Raw genomic sequence first — 19,471 nt, forward strand, 5'->3', positions numbered from 1 at the left:
TCCGGCAGGTTTAATGAAGAAAATCTCATTCGCAAAAGAAGAAGAAAAAAAAAACCAACGAACAGATTAGGTAAACCAAAATCACAAATTTCTGCTGCAAAACGATATAATCTTCCTTAATTTAGGAAATGAGAGAATTAGGGTTTGACATTCTTCCCATTAAGAGAGAACAATTTTTGTACTTTTCCCATCCGAAGTTACAAACAGGTTAGGTTGGTTTTCTCACACTGCGCAAATAGGACAAAATAAGAGCAAGACATTGTTGCAACCTCCATAACCAATTCAGATAACCCAACATCACCCAATCCAACCCATTTAATTAGATTTTAAAAATGGATTAGCCCAAATAAAAAACTTTGTGAGTTTGTGGATTTATTTTAGGGGCATTTGGTTTGGGTGCGCAACCCATTTGCACCATTTATATTTATTTATATAGTGCAAAAACATTGGGTTAAGATACGGGTCAAAAATATGGATTTTGGTCAGCTGATTCAATGGCGTGAGATCGTGGTCTAAATCATATGGGTCTCGACAAAAAGCAAACCATTTCATGGGGGCCAATACATTTTGCTTTATAGAAATATGTAAGCTCTAAGATTCCTACTTGAATCTCATGGAGCGTTCAAGCCACTCACCATTCATTATCCATATATAAATTGATGTTAATATATATATATATATATATATATATTGTTTGATTAATTCAACAATATATGTTTATTATAGGTTTGCCTTGCCTTGCCTTGGAATTATACATAAATTGTTTAGCCTGTATGTGGCACAAACACGTTATGTTTCATTTTTTTAATTTTAAAACTACGAGATAAACAAAAAAAATTTAATTTTAAAAAATAAAAATATCACCATATATATGCTAAAGTTCATCCATATAATAAAATAAAGCCTAATGATAATCTGGTCAAACAAAATGCAAGTGGTGCTAGAGACCAAAGATCAACAATCATCTTGTTTTTTGTTTTTTGTTTTTTTATTTGGAAGTCAGAACAAAGAAAAAAAAGTGGGAGTGAGGGACACGCGGGAAAAGAGGCGCGTGGAAGAGAAACAGAAGCGTCTGTTCTGCTGCTTTAGGCCCCCTATCCTTTTACATATTCTTTTCTCGCCTACTACTCCACCGTCCTTTGCCTACACACTAATCCCTCTCTCTCTCTATGTATAAAAATTTCCGTCGGATAAACCACGGAGGCCGAAAGAAAACAAACACTAACGAGAAAATAAATAGTTTTAAAAAAACGAATTAAAATATTTTTAAATAGAGAAAAAAATACAAAAAGCAAAAGAGGAAATTTTCTGCGTCTCGGAGAAAGTTCTAATCGTGTTCCTCTTCTCGTTAACAAGTCACTCTCCGACTTCATTTTCATCCCCAGAGAGACTCTCTCTCTCTCTCTCTCTCTCTCTCTCTCTCTCTCTGTGAAATCGACGAAGTGTTCTTCTATACTTTCAATAATTTGAAGGTTCGTTTTTCAGTTTCTGATTGCTAATTGTTAGGCTTTTGAATTTGAGCTTAATGCAAACTATGTGTCGTACTGAACTGTTGTTAATTCATATCTGTGTTTTTGTTCATTATTTTGCGAAATTCTGAAGCGGAAAATTGAATTTTGAAGCGAATTTGGGGTTTTCGTTCGATTTTTGTGCTTTTCGTTTGTGTTTTTGCTGCTGCCGAGTTGTGTTTCGGAAGCAGATTGTTGGCAATTGAAAACTCAGGGAGTATTTACCGCCGCTTAAATTAGGGTTCTTCACGTTGCTCCTAAAAACATGGCGTTTTCAGTGGAGTTCTGCTTCGTTTTCTTCGTTTGTTGAAGCTTTGATTTTTCTTCAAATGAAATTCCTGGCTTTGTGTTCGGATTCTCTGCTTTTGCTTTCGGTTTTACACTTCTGGCATGTTTTTAGAGGAATTGCCGCAATTGACTACGGGCTTAAGAGTTCTGTAGTAAAGATGATGGCGTTCTGGTATACTAAAGGATTGTTAGGGTTCTTGCCTTTGTGGTACAGTGTATGTTTGTAATTGTGCCAAACTGGAAAATGTGGTTCCAAGTCCTTGTGCTTGCTTTATTCTTTGCTTCTTTGCTTCTTTGCTTCTTTGTTCGTGAAGAAAAACACTAGGATGGCTTGAAGTTTTATGTTAAAATTCTTCTTTTGAGTGTTCATTTTATTATGATTGCGGCAATATTTTTGGCACCAATGTAAGGTCAATTGAATTGATTCTTAGAAAGTGAGGTATTCTTTTCTTGTCTTGTAAAGGACTTATATTGAGGTTGTTGCTTTTGTTTTAATCAACTGCAGGATTAAGAGGATGTCTTTTGGCTGCAAATATCGACTATTCAATTGAAAGCACTTTGCTGCTTTGACAATTGTGTTGTAATATAAGAGCTAAGATCATATTCTAGCTTCTTGGTATAGTGTTCCAAAGTAAAATTTTGTGCGTAGCAATGCTTTTGTTGTTCAAAGAAATTGGTGACTGTGAGAAATTGGTTTGTCATTCTTGTTATTATCGTTGATTTGTTTTCATAAATTGAAGAATAAGCGAGAAGAAGTGAACCATATTGGATGGGTAATAAGCTTGGAAGAAGGAGACAGGTGATTGATGAGAAGTACACAAGGCCTCAGGGGCTTTACCACCACAAAGATGTGGATCATAAGAAGCTCAAGAAGCTCATACTGGAATCCAAGCTTGCTCCTTGCTTTCCTGGAGATGAAGAATGCACTTGCGATCTTGAAGAATGTCCAATTTGCTTTCTGGTTTGACTTTTATTGTGACTCATTTTAGTTTTCTTATACTTTTCTTTTTTGATACTATTTCTCGTCTGCATTTTGCTTTCTTTTAAATTGAAGAAAAGCAGCTGTAAGAAATTACATTACCTTATATTTAGTGCAGTCACAATGCTGGATGGTCTAACTCATTTTAATATTGTTAGAATACAGAAGCTTAAGCGACAATCCAAATTTCCCTTCTATTTTTTTTGTTTTTTGAACCATACAGAACTAAGTTGATATTTTTTTCAAGAGGTTTTCTTTGACTAATTTTCTGGTACTTGGGCAATTGAGAAATTTCTCATTTTTTAAATTATTTATAAATTTCATCTTAGACACCATCCAGGGAAGAACTCATTGAATTTGAATGTATGAAATAGTTAAATTGAAATTTAACTTGTAATTATTTGTGCTCTGTAAGACTTCTTGCCATCCTATTACATCTTTTTCTTGTCTTGTTTCAGTATTACCCAAGTCTTAATAGATCAAGATGTTGCATGAAAGGCATTTGTACAGGTTATTATTTTAAATTTTTTTACACTTGATACTTCAGCTATAAATATTTGCATGAGATTGATTAGTCTTCATTTTTCCCAGAGTGTTTTCTGCAGATGAAAGTTCCCAATTCAACTCGTCCTACGCAGTATCCTTTGTTACCGATGTTATGCCTTCAATTTCGGAAGTGCACTTCAAAATTGAACATTTGGAAACCGTCATTTTCTATTCATTGCATTTTGCTCTATGTACTTGTTTCACTTAACATAATTAGGTGCCCTTTTTGTAAAACGTCTAATTATGCTGTGGAGTTCCGTGGTGTGAAATCAAAGGAAGAAAAGGGCCTGGAGCAAATTGTAAGAATCATACTGTCACAATAAAATTTATGTATTTTTTAATAAATTGTGGAATTGTTCTACTGATTTTGGCTACGTGATGGATCTTGGACATTATTTGCATTTCTGGAAACTCTGCAGGAAGAACAGCGAGTCATAGAAGCGAAAATTAGAATGCGACAGCAAGAAATTCAGGATGAAGAAGAAAGAATGCAGATAAGACAACTACTAAGCTCTTCAAGCAGAAACATGGCACCAGTGGGTGATGAATACAGCGTTACTGGTAAAATTTAACTAATATTGTGGTTTCTTCTATTGTACAAGTATTTATTTATTTAGGTGATGAGAAAAAAAAATTCTCGCAGTTCCGTCTTCCGCTTCTCCAGCAGAAGGAGAGGAAATTGCTTCTTCTCAAGATTCATGCGCTGTCTCAATGTTTAGGCAACCTCCACCTCCGAGAGTGTACAGGTATACAGTATTTTCCTTTTCTTGGTGTGTGTGTGTCTTTAACCATGTAAGAAATTGGGGTTTGAGAGATTTTTATTTTCTTGTGTTATCTTGTCCTAGTTTATAGATTAGAAAAATACATGAATGCATTTAGAAAAGAAAACAAAAAATGAGGAAAAATTGACATCTAAAACTGCAGCTAATTATCTGATTGAGAATTGCTTTCCAAATGTTCCTGGAACTTTTACCACTGAGATCCTAGCTTGTGTACGAGTGAACAGGTTGCTCTGGTTTCTCACGTCAACAACCATTATATATGCACCTTTGTGCCTGTCAGTATCTAACCAGTCTAAATGTATTTGAAAAAGTAAAGAGTTTTCACCAGAGTTATCTGGCTTTTCAAATGATAAATGTGAGATTTTTTTTTTTAAATTATAAGTAGCAGATGTTCTGTTCTAAGGGTTACTTGTATGGGTTATTTGTGCTTGTTAGAGATGTGATGTAATAGTAGATAATTGTGAAGCTGTTTGGAATTGTAGTTTGGTCTTAGAATGATAGAATCTGATTTTGTGTCCTGGATGCATATGCTTTGTTGCTTGCTCAAGCAGATGTGTACGCATAACATGTGTTTGTGATAATTGCATGTCATAGTTGCTACTGAAGAGTCTGAGTCTAGCATGCATCAAGCATCCACTCAATTAGATTTATGATTTCAGTTTAGGGAAACACTGAAAATGGGATAATATTTTCAAGATGTCATCCTAACTAACAAGGGCTGGAAATTCCAACATGGCACAAACCTGACACAAAGTAATCTGGTTAAGTTCGACCATTACTATACAAATTCAGAAATGGCCTGTCAACACGAGGAATAAACATGTCTGGCTAATGTCAAATACATATAACCTTATTTTGATTGGTATTGTGAAAAATAATGTTTGTTTAATAATTATTTTGTTTATGATAAGGTTTTTCTTGAACTGTTGCAGGATTAAAGGATTCTTTTTTCTTGGTTGTGTTAGCATGTTGTTTTCTGTTGATGGGGGTGTAAGAGTGATGGATTTAGATTAGAACTTTACAGATAAAAGGGTCTTAATCTTGAGCATTTATTTTACGAGATACATGACAACTTGTATAGGACACTAATAAAAAAATAGGTCAGAATAGGATTACTAGTACTTGATATGTTTCATACATGGTATGAAACAACTTTTTCCAACCCTGTTTTTAATTTCTAGTTTAAACTCCGAAACTGCAGGGAGGATGAATTCGATCTGGATCTTGAGGATATAATGGTCATGGAAGCAATTTGGCTTTCTATTCAGGTAAAAGTTGTAAATTTGTAGAAGTTATGGATTCTGTTTGAAATAAACTTAGCTACAAAACTGTATGAAAACCATGTGTAATAGCCGTTCAAAGTGAAACCAATATTATATGATGATTTCTTTTTTCTTTTCTTAGTTTTTACATTGAACTCTAGTATGTGGTTGTTGAAGTGTTTCTTTCAAGGTCATATTTTTAGTGAGTACTCTTAATTGGCGCCTAGTAAGTAATGATTGGTTTGATTGGCACCCAACATTGAAATGAAGGCGAGGATGTTCAGATGATTTATGTGCCACAGAGAGTGGTGAACTGTATAATCTTGAGGCTGAAGCGCTCAATTTGCAATAGTGAGCATTAGAACTTGTACTTTTGACATCATTATATGAAAGATATTTAAACTATTTGAGTGAAAGCTCCCTATATCAAACCATTTGAGTGAAAGCTCCCTCTATCAAACTATTTGAGTAGAATATCTCCTTATGCAGATAACACAACATCTGAGCTTTAGATTTAATCATCCTTGTTGTATCTTGAGTTTAGATGAGCAGTTGTGAGCAATTTGAATTCTCTCTTATTTCATTGTAAACATTAAACAAAGTTTCCTGTTACTGAAGTTAGTTGATTGCGTACTAGTTGTTTTTGGTTTTTTCTATAAATTTATTAGTTTCTAAAATTTTCCCTTTGCATTGTGTTCTTAGTGAATCACAAAAGAACTTAGTGGTACTTTTAACCACTGGTGCACTATGAATCACGGTAGTTGGTTTACTAATTGGTCATCTCTGACAAAGTCAACTTTGAGATTTGATGCCTTTTGTCAGAGGGGGAAGGTAATGATGTTATTCTATGTACTGCCGTCCTTACAGCTTCTTGTCTTCTTTTACTTGGATGCCAGCTCCAAACTCATTAAACAACATTCATAGAATCAGTAATGGGAAAATTATATTCTATTAAATTCTCATGACTAGGTCCGGTTTTAGTTATATGTCAACTAATATTTTATAAGGCAGCAGCTGCCACTCAGTGGCCACACAAGTCCTTCCTTATGCGTCTGATCATATTCAATGTTACTCGTAGATTTTGTCTTGTCTTTCCTATTATCCTAGCCATATTTCTACAGGTGTCATACTGAACTACAATAATTGAGCCATTTAGCTTGAGCACTTGTTTTCGTTTGACAAAATGGTGCTGGCATGATTATGGGGACTTGTCATTTGGACTTCACTTCTGATTTTTCAGAATCTGTGTGTTAATGCTTCAAACAATTTTTCTGCAATGCAGATCTCTATCTTACGAAGCAAACTAAACGATTCTCTTGTTGCATGAATCTAATGACATTCTTTTCTTTGGGAAACACCATCCTTTTTCTTCACAATGTCTTATTCAATCCATTGAACATTCTTTTCTTTGTCATTATTCGATCCAATAGCAGTCCATCAGAGAGTAAGAACAGGGATAAATACTAATAGTTCTTAGGTGGAGATTTATAGCAGATATTTGTTAGATGATGTACATTATTTGTTATAAGATATCTCTCAAAGTGATAGAACAATGCAAAGTATTTCCTGTATAGTCTTGATGACCAGCATCGGCGTAGATGTAGGAAGATGTGCTTCAAAGCAAGGTTCTGCAGTGTTATCCTTCTTGTGTTGTAAAATGGTGATTTGGAGCTCCATTATACATTGTTGTCTTTTACTAATTTTCTATTGCTATGAGTTTTGTGTTTTTATTTTGTTTTGGTTGATATATTTGCTGGTATGCACAAAATCTCTCCTTCCCCATCAGGACTGCACGCCCATACACACATTTCCAATTTGTGGAAGTTATATGATTATGTCTACTGCTTTCCTATTCAGGTTATTATTGAAGTGAATCTGTATTTCTATCTAGTTTTCTGTTGGAAGATATGATGTGAAGTCTTCAACTTTTCTGAATTGCAAAAAAAATTATATTTTCAGGAGAATGGGAGACACAAGTCTCCATCTTATGGGGATGTTGCTCCATCTGAACAATTTGTCACAAGACAAAGCTATGTCTCACCAGCTATGGTTTCAGTTTCCGGTTCATCATCACCATCTGGGGGTCTTGCTTGCGCAATAGCTGCTCTTGCAGAACGACAGCAAACAAGTGGAGAATCATCTACTAATCCTGGTGGTAATGTGCCAGGGTTCAGTATGGTTCCAGGCACTAGCAGGTTTTACAACAGGGTGGACAGGGAATCTGAAAATTATTCAGCTGCAGTGAGCTCTTCTGAAATGTCTATCAATCATGGGATGCCTTTGACACAGGATGACAGAGAATGGAATGCCGACACAACACGGACGAGTTATGCAAGCTCTGACACAACAGAAGATGCCGGCAGTACATCTGCGCCGCCAACAGGAAATGAGATTGAGGGCGATCTTCAAAATGTCCCAGACCCTATTGTTCCTGAGAGTTTTGAGGAGCAGATGATGCTGGCCATGGCCGTTTCTCTGGCTGAGGCTAGAGCTGTGGCCAGTGGACCTGGAGTTCCATGGCAGTAGTTTAAGTCATAATACTAGTGATAGTTAATCCTGAAACAGATATGGTGTGTGGCCTTGGCAGTTCACTAGCCGAGCCTTCGAGCACGGCAACTGCACCCGAGAAAAAAAAGAAGAAAGAAAGAATGCAAGTGACTAGTAGAAAGGCCAAGGTAGTGATGATTCTCCCTCACTCTCACTCCATCTCTGTCTCTATTATAGATGTGAAAGGAAAAACAGATTATTATTCTAATGAAATGAAAGGCTACTGGTTTTGCTATTTCCTACTGATTTCCACCCTTCCACTCCTATATATGGTCAACTTGATTAGCGAGTCCCAAGGATTGATTTCGTTTTCCTTTTACTTCTAAGAAAATGTATGCCTCATTGTTACAATATCAACAGTGAAATGGAGTTATCCGCTGGTTGCTCCCCATAGATTGGAGAAGAGCATGCCTGAAGATACAGTTGAAGAAACATGAAATGAGAATTGTATAAAGAATTTGATTCTGAGCCTGGTTATTTTATTTGTACTTTTTCCCCGACCTGTGAAGTTGAAGTGCAGGTTGTATAACATATCTTTCCCATGTCAATTTGATCTAAAAATTCGCCATCTTTCCCATGTCACATTTGAAAAGTAACATATCTTGAGACGGTACCCTTTCTTTACAAGTCGGTTTTGTAGGGGCAAGGGAGGCAACTCCCACCCATGAACTGTTATAACCTTCTGTATAGAGGTATTCGAAACCTACGTGTAGAGATTAAAAAGAATTTTTTAAATGTAGTATTGGAAGATTACTCCATGGTTTAGAGGGAAGCTGAAGTAATGTAAACTTATCACTTGATCATCCACATTGCCTTACATCAATTCGGGTTCAAAATTCAAATAATGTTTGTTGAGTGGGTCTTTGATGATTGCAAAAGACATCCTTGCAGAATTTTGACTCTTGTAGCGGTGGTGGGTGCCGTCATCAGCAAAGCAATTCAAAAATGGGGGATTTGCATGGCCCCAAATCTAATAATGTGGGGGAGGTGCTGGATTTATGAGATTGGGCCTCAGAGTAGGTGAAGAGATATCATAAACATTTAAGTTTCACATGCATTTTGTCCATCTCTTTGCTATGAACATAACAAAACTCAGCTACTCCTTTTCTTTGATTGCCCACAAGCTTTGTTTTTCTAGCTTGCAATTTGAGTGAGGACCACATGGTGACCTAATTCCTCACTGTTCAGCTACATTATTAGCACAGATGCTCTTATTTTATAGACAGACAAAAGGGACCAGTACTCTTGGGTATTTTTTTTTCATTTGGAATTAAGCCAAATTTGACTTCAGACCAAACAATGGCTTCATCACTGGTAACGAAAACATTTGAACCGGTGAGCGAGCCCTTTCGTAGTTCCGTTCTACCCTAAATCCTCTATTTGATTCACCTCTCTCAATATTGTTTTTACATATGTTAATAGGTCTTGGGTTTGACTCATCACTTATGAGTGACTAAGAGCTACCACCTCTTTATTTTCTTTAGAGATGTCATCTTCAACTTCAAGTGTGTCTTTAATTAAAAAAAACTTGATTTAAGACTGTCCTCTGCATGAATTTAAGGGTGTGGTTCAGTTTAGACTTTAGAGTACTTGGAGAGTCTACGTGACCATAAAAAACTTACTTGTAACGGGGATAACATTGTTTTGCTATTTCCGATCAATAATATAATGACACATGAAAAAGTTATCTCACGTGTCATTGCCGGCAATAGCAAAAAGTGCTATTCCCATTGCATGAATTTTTTTCTCCTATGAGAGGCTTTGGCGTAGAAGCTAAGTTAAAACCAACAGATTTTGATTCTTGTGAAATAGTACCAAATTTTATGTGCTGTATAGATAATTACCTCAGAGAGAAGCAATTGCTTCCATATAAAGTGCGTTTGCTCACATGGCACATTAAACTCCCAACAAATGAAATATAGGCAACATTCAGGCTTTGAGCGGGGGTTGGTTCGACGTGGCCACATTGGAGCAATAATAATGTGACCCCATTGCATTATTGCAAGGGTGGTGCTAGAGGCACCAACTTTGGGCACCAACTTGCTCATCAACTCTCTAATAGAGGTAGAGCCCGCCAATACAACGGGTCACATGCTCTATTAGAGAGTTGGTGAGCAAGTTGGTGCCCAAAGTTAGTGCCTCTAGCATTTTCCTTATTGCAAATAGTGAACAAAAGTTCATTAGTATCAATCAACCACTAAATCATATTACCATGATTATATCTTTTTGTTAAACACCATGATTATGTCTTGGAGATCAAGTGGGGTCAATTACAGTGATAGCTTAACAATAATAATACTATACACCCGTGTGCTGTTAAGATTATCAAAAAGAAAGAAAAATAAAAGAAGGGTGTTGTTAATTAAACTGCATTGAATAAAAGCTAAGCTGTAAGTTTGTAAGAGTTTTACAACAGAAGTGATTAAAAGCGTTTATCCAAGTACCAGAGGATGCGATCGCTCTCCTTCAATACGCTTGTATAAAGTTTGGTTTATTTTTTGGGTCAGCTTTAAAGTTTGGATTACAAAACTTGGAATGAACAAGGATAGAGGAGGTGATTCCAAGATGTCTATTTATTTGCATGCACTGCCCCTAAACAGCCTTTTCCTTCTATACATGCACGCATTGTCAAAATGCACATATTTATATGGTCAAAATGCACGCAGTGCCATTAAAGAAACAAAAGGAAAAAGTTGAGAGAGTTTAAAAAAGGTTTGAACTTCGAAAAGAGACAAAAAGACAAGAGTTTACGATAGCAAGATTTATACAGGTTGGATTTTCCCAAGATCCTTATATTGAATTATTAGTCCTTTCTTTAAAATTACCCTTTTGTCCTCTTCTTCTTGCACCTTCTTGAAAAGCTGAAATCCACTCTCTCTCTCTCTCTCTCTCTCTCTCTCTCTCACTTCCTTTAATTCAAACTTGTTTCTCTATCTAGGCTGTCTTCATTTTCAGACACTCTCTTTCTAGGTAGATAGCTCTTCTGGGCAGTGTTTTTACCGCCTAGTCAGAATGTTTCAAAAGAAAGCTGCCAGCTTTTAACACCAACCCAACCTGTGGAGCTCAAAAAACCATCCTTTACCACTCTCTAGCAAATGGGTTGTTCTCTTTAATCCCCATTTGCATATTACATATTCACAAGGAGAGGTCTTTCATGGAGTTCTTCCGGTTCCGATGCCACTCAGATCACAAAACAGAGTGTTAGTTTAGACCCTGATATTACTTCGCGGCAAGGTGAGAACCTATTTCTACTGTTTCCACTGCTTTTGGATTTTTATTTTTGTGCTGTTTTCTTACCTTTTATTGTCACATTTTCTGCCAGTTGGGTGTTTAACTGTTAATCATGTCCTTTGATGGTAAGAAAGAGAGGCAGAGAAGTAAAAGTTGATATCTAGTGACTAGTGGCTACCAAAAACTCCTCACCGTGAGTGTTGAGATCCAAATACTCGAAACTTTCTTTCCCTTTTCTCTTTCTTCACAACCAGAAACAGTCATAGACACACACTCACAGAGATAGAGAGGGGGTTTATTGTTCAAGGATCCTTTTGTTTGGAGACTGATACTGTTCATGGATGCTTTTGTTTTGGACTGATATTGTTCAAGGATCCGAGTCTTGAATTTTTTATTATCTTACTTTGGATACATGAGGTACATTTTATTGAGACTTTTACTTCCATTTAGACTCTCCAAGGAAAAAAAATACAGAAAATTACATGAGCTTAATGATAATAGACATCATAGGACACAAAGCGATTGTCACATGATTTTTATAAAAGTATCCACTTTTCAGCCTTCCAGCACATTGCATGAGCTTGTCAGCGGAACAAAAGAAAAGTGGATGCAATTTTGGAGCAAAAATGCCAAATGACGAGAGTGCCCCCCTGCCAAATTTCAAGCCCAAGAAATACTCTGAGCTTTTAGGTTGAAAAGCATGCCTTGCATTTGATGATGTGGTAATGTATAATAAGATACATGGTGGGTGGGGAAGAGATGTTTTAGAATGCTTTTGCACTGTCCCAGAAGCATACTGGGTGAGATGCAGTCTATGAGGGAAATAGAGTTTTTCAAAAAGTGAAAATATGCCTTGAATTGAGTAACCACATCTTTTTTCCAGATGGGTCAATTTACCCTTTATAGTTTATACAAGCTCTCATTTGTGAGCAGTAGTGGCTTTGTGCTTAGCAGGGATATTTGAATGTCATTGCCCTAGTAAGTTTAGGCATGCTTCTGTTAGAAGAATGATCCTCAGAGGAAGTAGAATATGATTATTATTTTGGAACTTCTATTGCATCAAAATATTAGTTGCTCCAGGATCATTTTTCCCACCTTGTATTTTGCATCAAAGTAGGTTAAGGTAGAATGTGAGTTAAAAGAAGCATGAAATTTTTATTCGATAATACATACAACAGCATTTTCAACTACCATTATTATGCTGATATCCTAGTTATGTGTTTTATTCAGACTGCTTATTTCTTTCTTATGATCACAACTAAAATTGTGCAGAACACAAGCTTTCAACTTGCAAGTCCTCGTCTCTTTTCTTCAGCCAATCTTCTAAGCTCAACAAATGCCGCGATCAAGGTTAGAGGATGCTCTTTATCATAAAAACTTTTATCTGGGTTTGATTTCTGTGTCCTGCTGCTGTGAAGACGTGTTTATGTGCATGCTATAATTACAGCTGCAAGGGTGACCAAATCTGTTTTCGGGCCTAAATACAGTGATCAGAACTGTGTATTATCCTAATAGAAAGTTCTTTTTTGAACTCTAATGCTTCATATTACATGTCTTCAGCTTTACCCTGAGAGATATGTGAGTATATATGCAAATGGAATTCTGATGGAAATTTCTTATCATTGCTTTTGAGGAATAGGGGCTCCGAAATGGTTCAGAGGCCGTCTCCTCGAGGAGCACATCAGCTCAGGACTTCAAGCTCTGATTCAGATCCACTCCATCATCGACCAATCACTGACCGAAGTCCAAAGCTAGGAGATCGTCGCTCCCCAAGAGGTACACAATCTGATCCACTAAATCAAAAGAAGCTTGGAACCCGCCTTGCTGATTTAGAATCGCAACTTGGGCAAGCACAAGACGAGCTAAGGATTTTGAAAGAGCAGTTGGCTTCAGCTGAGGCTGCAAAGAAAGAAGCCCAAGAGAAACTGGAAAAGAAAACTAAGAAACCAGTTGTGACTTTAGAGCCAGTGAAAATCCATGAAACGCATCCCTCATTGGAGATTCAAGATTCTAACAAAACAGACAGTTGTATCTCTGAGGAAGTTCCAGATGACTGCCAAAGGGAAACTGATGTTTTCGAAGTCCCCGTGGAAAACGTCACAGTTGAGCCCAAGGTTGAACCTAGCGAGACTGATGAAGTGGAAGAAGAAACCAAACCAGTTGATATATCAGCTGAACCACCATCAGTTATGGAACCAGAGAAACTGTCCTTACATGACCTGGCTTTGAAGAATGATGAGATAAACATGCTAAGAGCTGAGTTGGAAGAGAAGGCGAAGGAGCTAGAGGTGTTTGGTCAAGAAAATGAGGGTTTGAAAAATCAGCTGAATGAGGCAGCTTTAAATTTCTCATCTGCACAGGCAAAGGACAAGGAAATGACCTTGAAGTTAAGCCAGCTTGAAGAAGAGCTGGAAGCAAGTAAGACCAGTGCAGGCCAGTTGAATGAGAAGCTGCAAGCAATGGAAGGAGAAAAGGAAGCAATGGACGCTGAGATGAAGAAGATGAGAGTACAGACAGAGCAGTGGAGAAAGGCAGCAGATGCTGCTGCAGCAGTACTTTCTGGGGGTATGGAGATGAATGGGAGGATTTCTGAGAGGTGTGGCTCCATGGATAAGCACTTTGGTGGAGTGTTTGAGCCACCAGCTGGTGGCTATGCTGGCTTTGTTGGGTCACCTGCTGATGATTTGGATGATGGATTTGGTAGTGGGAAACGAAAGGGTTCCGGGATAAAAATGTTCGGTGACTTGTGGAAAAAGAAGGGCCAGAGATAGAGATACCTTTTTGCATCTCTTGGCTCCCATGCTTAACTTCAAAAATATGTTTCTGTTAATGTGTTCGATGGTGGCAAAACAGTTCCTTACTGTTTCACATTCGGTAGGCAGTGTACTTCAGACTACCGTCTTAGCCACTGTTTTTCTTAGCATTTTCTAAGGCTTTGTATAATTGTTTGAAATGATCTTGACATGTTTTATTTCAGTTTATGAGTAAGGTTTTAGTAACTCTTTGCTAATAAATGGGACATTTTGTTGTTGCCTTACCTGAATGCAATTCTCCATCCCTATGGTATTTTCATCATTTTGTTGCTTTGTCTAATATCACATCATATTTTGCAGAACAAAAGAGAAAATAAACGCATTATGCAAAAACAATAAGATATCCTGCAGAAAGCTAACCCAGCCAGATGCTTAAGCATCCACAATCAGGCCAAAATCATAATTATATCCAGTTCTGTAAATCAGAGAGGTTAGCAGAAGTGGGTTTGTGAATGAGACCACTCAATTTGCACCTTATGACTTGGAATATGTATTTGAGGAGAACAATCATAGTGGCTGGCAAGAGTTCCTAAATTCCTATTGTTTCTCTTTTCAGATAAATAAATTGCTTCAGACAAGCAGATCATGATTATGTTGTGTAGTTTCTTCCCCTTCCAAATTGTATCAGACAAGATGATCTAAGCACGTCCTTGTTGATTGGTACATTGTTTCCCTAATCAACATTCACAATTTCTGGTGCCAAAAGCACGCTTTGGGTGGCATTTCTCCTGTGACTAGGGTCTCAATCTGCCTATACAACAATCACCATGTATACCTAGTACTAATTATGGGGAACCAGAAAGTTAAAATATTTCCTTTTGAAAAGTTAGGCCCACACTTCGGAAGTTATGTTTTCATTTTGACAACATTCATTCTCTTAATACATAATGGGAACCAAGATAGATCAGGATATACTGAAAAGATTTCCTCAATACATGATTATGGGAATAAATATGAGAAGTAGATAAAACTAATCGACAACTATTCATCATCACTATCATAGTTTTGGCACAACGACTGTAATACATTGCTTGTAGCATTGGTTTTATTCTCTCCCTCTTGCTTTTCATCAGCTGGTTTTGTAGAATTTTGAACCTCCTCTCCCAATTGTTTCTTATCTTCTCCTTCCGCTGACTTGTTACCTTCAGCCGCAACTGGTTTCTTAACTATAGAAACCCTAACAGTTGACGACTTCAAAGTGAATTTAGCATCAGTTGAAGCTTCTGAGCCATTTTGATTTCCTGTCAATAGCCAAATAATAAAATGCTCAATAATGCCAAACGGGAATCTCTAAAGGAATTCAGAGACGAAAACTTAGTGTGTCGAGCATACCTCTCTTGCTTATATTAAAAATACTGCTTTTTGTCAACCAATCTGTCGGGTTGCTAGGTGCGTCTTGGGTAAGCTTTGGCCTCTGCATGGTAAAATGTGCACACAAACATTCGTAAGCTTACTGTTGTCCATTACAGAGACATGGATATCACATTAACTGTTGCGACATAAAACATGGTCAGTGTTATTTAAGCAAGTTGAGGCCTACTAGCCCACAGGGGAAAGTATTAATTCCTTTCATTCCGCAGGGTGATTGATCACCACCCAGTGTAAGTGTTACTATGCAATTTCCAGCAATTATGAAAAGAAACTTTCAGTTTTTTGCCCACCCACTCTCTCTCCTCTTCATCTATAAAGCCTTCATCCTCCCTATATTGATGTTCAAAATTTTCTCCTCTAACATCACGTCATATCTAAAGACTCTCAAGCTAAACCTTTTTCCTACACCATATTACAGGCCTAAAAAGTACTTAAATAGTGGAAGCACCATGTAGACCTCAAAGGGCACGTAGAATTATCTGTAAGGAATATCAACAACCACATGCTAAAGACTTGACTAATCTTTACAAGTCATCTACCTAAAATTACGTCGAGCTTGATGACATAAGGGAACAGATCCTATATAGAGGATTGTTTCTGCCATTTGCACTACAATAACCAAGTTCAAAGGGAAATGCTAAATCTGGAGGAATGACAATGATTTGAAGATAGTGGAAGCATATTCTCTGCAGTGCATTGTGGAGGTAGCATGGATCCAATTGTTTATAGGACCCCACTTGAAATGCTCAACACAATCTATGCGGAGACTATTTAGTAAAGAATGAAGAATACACACTTCAAGTAAAACGAAAATAAGAACACATGCTGTACACCTATATCAAAAACCGCACTCCATCCAGGGACGGGCATAAAAGACCCTATAAGGTAGAGCTGGATTAATCTTTAAAAAAAGGTTCAATACATTGTCTATGTATTCTTTGAAAAGACACCAATATCTAAACAACAACCAAGAAGTCATACCTTGAAATTATGATCTGATGTTTCACCGTTGCCACTTAAAGGCTCAATATCTTCATCAGGAACCCTTCGAACAAAATCTTTTGAGTTCTGCATAAATTTTTTGGAAAACAAAAAAAGAATGGTCGTATTAGAAAGAAACAGCCCACAATAAAGAATAGGAAAAATAAAAGAAAAAGAAACAAAATTAAGCTGGACATAAAACAAAGGTAGTACGTCAATACTAACATGGAATAGTACTGATTTTAAGGCTGCTTCATCCTCCTCTTCAATCATTTTCTCCTGTCAGCACATCAATATTTTATTACATTCAAAACTAAATAATAAAACTGACACTAAACGGGTAGCAGAGCAAGTTGTAGATAGAAATGAATGCACAAAACATGCTTCTGAAAGAACAAGCGCATGTATATAATAAAACTCTTCACTCCTTCAAATTCACCTCCCTAGGTGACGTATCTCATTTCAATAAGCTGATTACAGCAGGTATCTGGTTTATCCATTGACTGGGTTCAGAACAAGAAGATAATTCAACTCACTTTTAATTAAGTGCAGCTTCTTTTTTCTTTCTTAATTAAAAAGACAGTCAACCGACTCATTATAATACTGGGCTTTAGAAGTTCCCTATCAAAATTTTTGGCTAATTGTTATTGTACCCTGAATTACATGATGTTGTAACAAATTCATGGAAACCACAACATCACACAATTCAGGAACCACGGTCCTATATGTTTTTGCATAATAATATCTAAAGAGATTCGCATGTATACACCATACAATACACGACACTGGACAGGGAGCAATACCATATATATACATGTGTGTATTTATTGGGTTTAAACTGGTCTAGATATAAAAAGTGCATAAATTTGTACCTTTAACGCAGCCGTGTGTTTCAAAGCCTCCAACATATCATCCACACTCACATTAAAATGTCTGGCCTGGAAACCACAAACATTGTATTAGTATTAGAGGATACTGACTTGCAGCCGACACAAAGGAATTGAATACTACATAACATATTATACATATACAAATTTACATAAACGTAAATGTGATGCACTACAATTTAGTTGCAGAACTGTATAATTACATCACATCCAGTACATTATCTATCCATCTATCCAAGTTACAAAGCATCAAATTTGATGACCTTGTCACAAGATACACTAGTCAGGCACCTACCTTCATGGACTTCATCTCATCCAAAGCAGCCATGATGTCCATCTCTCTTTTTGAATCCTGGGTTCTGTTCTCCAAGGATTTCATGGCATCTCCCATTTCTTCAGACTCCCTTTTTTGTTTCTCCTTATCTAATTCCTGAAAACAAAATTTATATCGGGCTGTTAAACAATGTTGATCAGTGATCACAGTACAAGGGAATCTGAAAATTATCCTTTTTTTTCTTTTGCTTCTCTTTTACCTCATCCTCATTGCGCCAGGGTTCAAAATTTCGTGTAGCACCGGCCTCAACAACATAGTCTGAATTCTGTGGGTCTGTCTTCATCGCGAGCTCAGCGGAGCACTTGGTACATTTGAAGTAAAATCTAAATATTTGAATTCCCAAATACGTCTGCAAATGATAAAAACATTAACAAGTCAGTCCACAGAACATAACAAATATCGTGTCAAACCAAAACAAATAATCGAACACCAATTGCCCCAAAGGCCAAGACGATTGTTCTCAAAAAACAAGCATACCGATTATGAGTTAAAACAAAAAGAAAAACCTTATAAATCAAATCAAGGCGAGCTAGGCTATGCAATTAGAAACCCTACTGATCAACGAAGTACCTCTCCGACGACATCTTCTTTGCGAGAATTGAATTTGGTGCCTTTGTAGATGTAATTGCCACAAGTATTGCAGCGAATGCTCATGGGAAGCATCATCCGCACCTTTATCTGTTGATTCTTGGGCCTCCTTATTCTGGGCAGCTTCGATGGGTCGAAGTCCGGTGGATAGTACTTGTTCAGAACCTTACGCTCTCCCATCTTCGCTTCTCTTCAAAAACCCTTAAGCTCTCTGATTCAATTCAATTTGCTTCTCTTTCTAAACGAAATATCCGAAAGATTCAGTTAGTGTGGAAGTTTTATGTTGTGAAAAATAGATGTCTATATATAGGATTCGTAAAACCCCAAACAAAGAAGAATTCTTGTGAAAATAGGAGGACTCGGTGTGGAAGATGATACCTGTTGAACGCGCGAGCTTTTTAGGTATTTTGGAGAATCGTAGGGACTTATATGTTAAGCCAGAGAGCGCCGAGTTTTTTGGTTTTTCCAACTAGACCGGCTGAGTCGGTCGGTCCGGCTTCAATGTAACACTGTTGGGTTATTGACCAAAATGGTCTCCCAATTATTGGTTGAAATATTCGATTTAGGCAATCAAACTAGTTTTTTAATTTTTTTGTTCGAAAGGCAATCAAACTAGTATAACTAAAGTAAACCAATTTATTTAAGGATCGATTTTTATTTTATTGACTATTTGCCTTTAATTAGGTAAATATATAGATATAGGTATATATGAAATTTTTAAAAAAAAAATTAAAAGACAATAGAGTGGTGTTTTAATATTGAGATTTTCTATTTAAACCCCACACTTCTCTTAGTTCACCCCATGTTCTAAGTTCATCCCATCTTTTAATTTAAATTTTCACAATTTCTAAGAAAACCCCACTATCTTCCCAAACTACCCTTAAATACACCTCAAACTGAAAAAATAAGAAATAAAAGAGATTTTTTATTTAAACCCCACAATTTTCTTTGTTCCCAGCAAAAAAAACACAAACAAATAGAACCCTAAACCCGAAATGTAATACTTTCTAGAGAAAGAGAACAACTTTACCTCTCTCCAAGAACTGTAACTGGAATTCCAACACTTGGGTATTGTTGAGTTGATAATCAACAAGCCTTTCCATCAACTCCCACACATATTTACAGAGGTAGGCTCGTCAATTTTCTATGTCTTTAAAAGAGAAGAGTAATCTGACAATAGGATGTAGAGGAGTTTGTATTTTTCTAAAACTTGATATGAAGAGTGGTGGGGTGTAGGGTGTGTGTATAGATATACTAGGGTTAATTATTAAGTTGGATGACCTTTTTTATCTTTTTACACAATAATAAAACTTACAGCTTAATGATTTCAGTATTGGGGTGAACAAAGAGAAGT

The 19,471-nt window shown here is 36.8% G+C and overlaps 3 protein-coding genes across 7 annotated transcripts; 2 read left to right on the top strand and 1 right to left on the bottom strand.

The window, feature by feature from the left end:
- Positions 1–1,152: 1,152 nt before the first annotated feature.
- Positions 1,153–8,147, top strand: LOC110772137 (E3 ubiquitin-protein ligase DA2L). 2 transcript variants are annotated; one of them, XM_021976555.2, is made up of 10 exons: positions 1,153–1,472; positions 2,302–2,412; positions 2,537–2,757; positions 3,234–3,285; positions 3,367–3,412; positions 3,539–3,620; positions 3,741–3,882; positions 3,965–4,067; positions 5,305–5,371; positions 7,325–8,147. In XM_021976555.2, the coding sequence occupies exons 3-10, from the start codon at positions 2,566–2,568 to the stop codon at positions 7,889–7,891; spliced, it is 1,251 nt and encodes a 416-aa protein (XP_021832247.2). In that variant the 5' UTR covers positions 1,153–1,472; positions 2,302–2,412; positions 2,537–2,565; the 3' UTR covers positions 7,892–8,147. The 2 variants fall into 2 exon arrangements, with proteins under 2 accessions (XP_021832247.2, XP_021832239.2); XM_021976547.2 differs by having other exon boundaries at positions 1,154–1,472; positions 2,302–2,757.
- A 2,641-nt stretch (positions 8,148–10,788) lies between these two features.
- LOC110772225 (interactor of constitutive active ROPs 1) lies at positions 10,789–14,180 on the top strand. Of its 4 annotated transcripts, none has more exons than XM_088251969.1 (4): positions 10,789–11,146; positions 11,703–11,865; positions 12,416–12,493; positions 12,783–14,180. In XM_088251969.1, exons 3-4 carry the CDS (start codon positions 12,480–12,482, stop codon positions 13,912–13,914), a joined length of 1,146 nt encoding a protein of 381 aa, XP_088108095.1. In that variant the 5' UTR covers positions 10,789–11,146; positions 11,703–11,865; positions 12,416–12,479; the 3' UTR covers positions 13,915–14,180. The 4 variants fall into 4 exon arrangements, with proteins under 4 accessions (XP_088108095.1, XP_021832350.1, XP_021832343.1 ...); XM_021976658.2 differs by having other exon boundaries at positions 11,703–11,833; XM_021976651.2 differs by lacking the exon at positions 11,703–11,865.
- A 614-nt stretch (positions 14,181–14,794) lies between these two features.
- On the bottom strand, positions 14,795–18,633 carry LOC110772597 (coiled-coil protein (DUF572)). The gene is made up of 9 exons (XM_021977056.2): positions 18,496–18,633; positions 18,100–18,355; positions 17,729–17,878; positions 17,491–17,625; positions 17,181–17,246; positions 16,534–16,587; positions 16,309–16,395; positions 15,289–15,370; positions 14,795–15,197 (listed from the first exon to the last, which is right to left on the bottom strand). The coding sequence occupies exons 2-9, from the start codon at positions 18,295–18,297 to the stop codon at positions 14,938–14,940; spliced, it is 1,032 nt and encodes a 343-aa protein (XP_021832748.1). The 5' UTR covers positions 18,298–18,355; positions 18,496–18,633; the 3' UTR covers positions 14,795–14,937.
- Between the last annotated feature and the right edge of the window lie 838 nt (positions 18,634–19,471).

Source organism: Prunus avium, chromosome 4 (assembly GCF_965620075.1).
Source record: "Prunus avium chromosome 4, drPruAviu1.hap1.1, whole genome shotgun sequence".
Classification (NCBI taxonomy): domain Eukaryota; kingdom Viridiplantae; phylum Streptophyta; class Magnoliopsida; order Rosales; family Rosaceae; genus Prunus; species Prunus avium.

Excerpts from the sequence above, each read along its gene's own strand:
- LOC110772137 (XM_021976555.2), top strand. The coding sequence starts at position 2,566 with ATGGGTAATAAGCTTGGAAGAAGGAGACAGGTGATTGATGAGAAGTAC. Across the intron at positions 2,758-3,233 it reads AATGTCCAATTTGCTTTCTG|TATTACCCAAGTCTTAATAG; the intron begins GTTTGACTTTTA and ends GTCTTGTTTCAG. Across the intron at positions 3,286-3,366 it reads CATGAAAGGCATTTGTACAG|AGTGTTTTCTGCAGATGAAA; the intron begins GTTATTATTTTA and ends CATTTTTCCCAG.
- LOC110772597 (XM_021977056.2), bottom strand. The coding sequence starts at position 18,297 with ATGGGAGAGCGTAAGGTTCTGAACAAGTACTATCCACCGGACTTCGAC. Across the intron at positions 17,879-18,099 it reads AAGAAGATGTCGTCGGAGAG|ACGTATTTGGGAATTCAAAT; the intron begins GTACTTCGTTGA and ends TATCATTTGCAG. Across the intron at positions 16,588-17,180 it reads AACACACGGCTGCGTTAAAG|GAGAAAATGATTGAAGAGGA; the intron begins GTACAAATTTAT and ends ATGTGCTGACAG.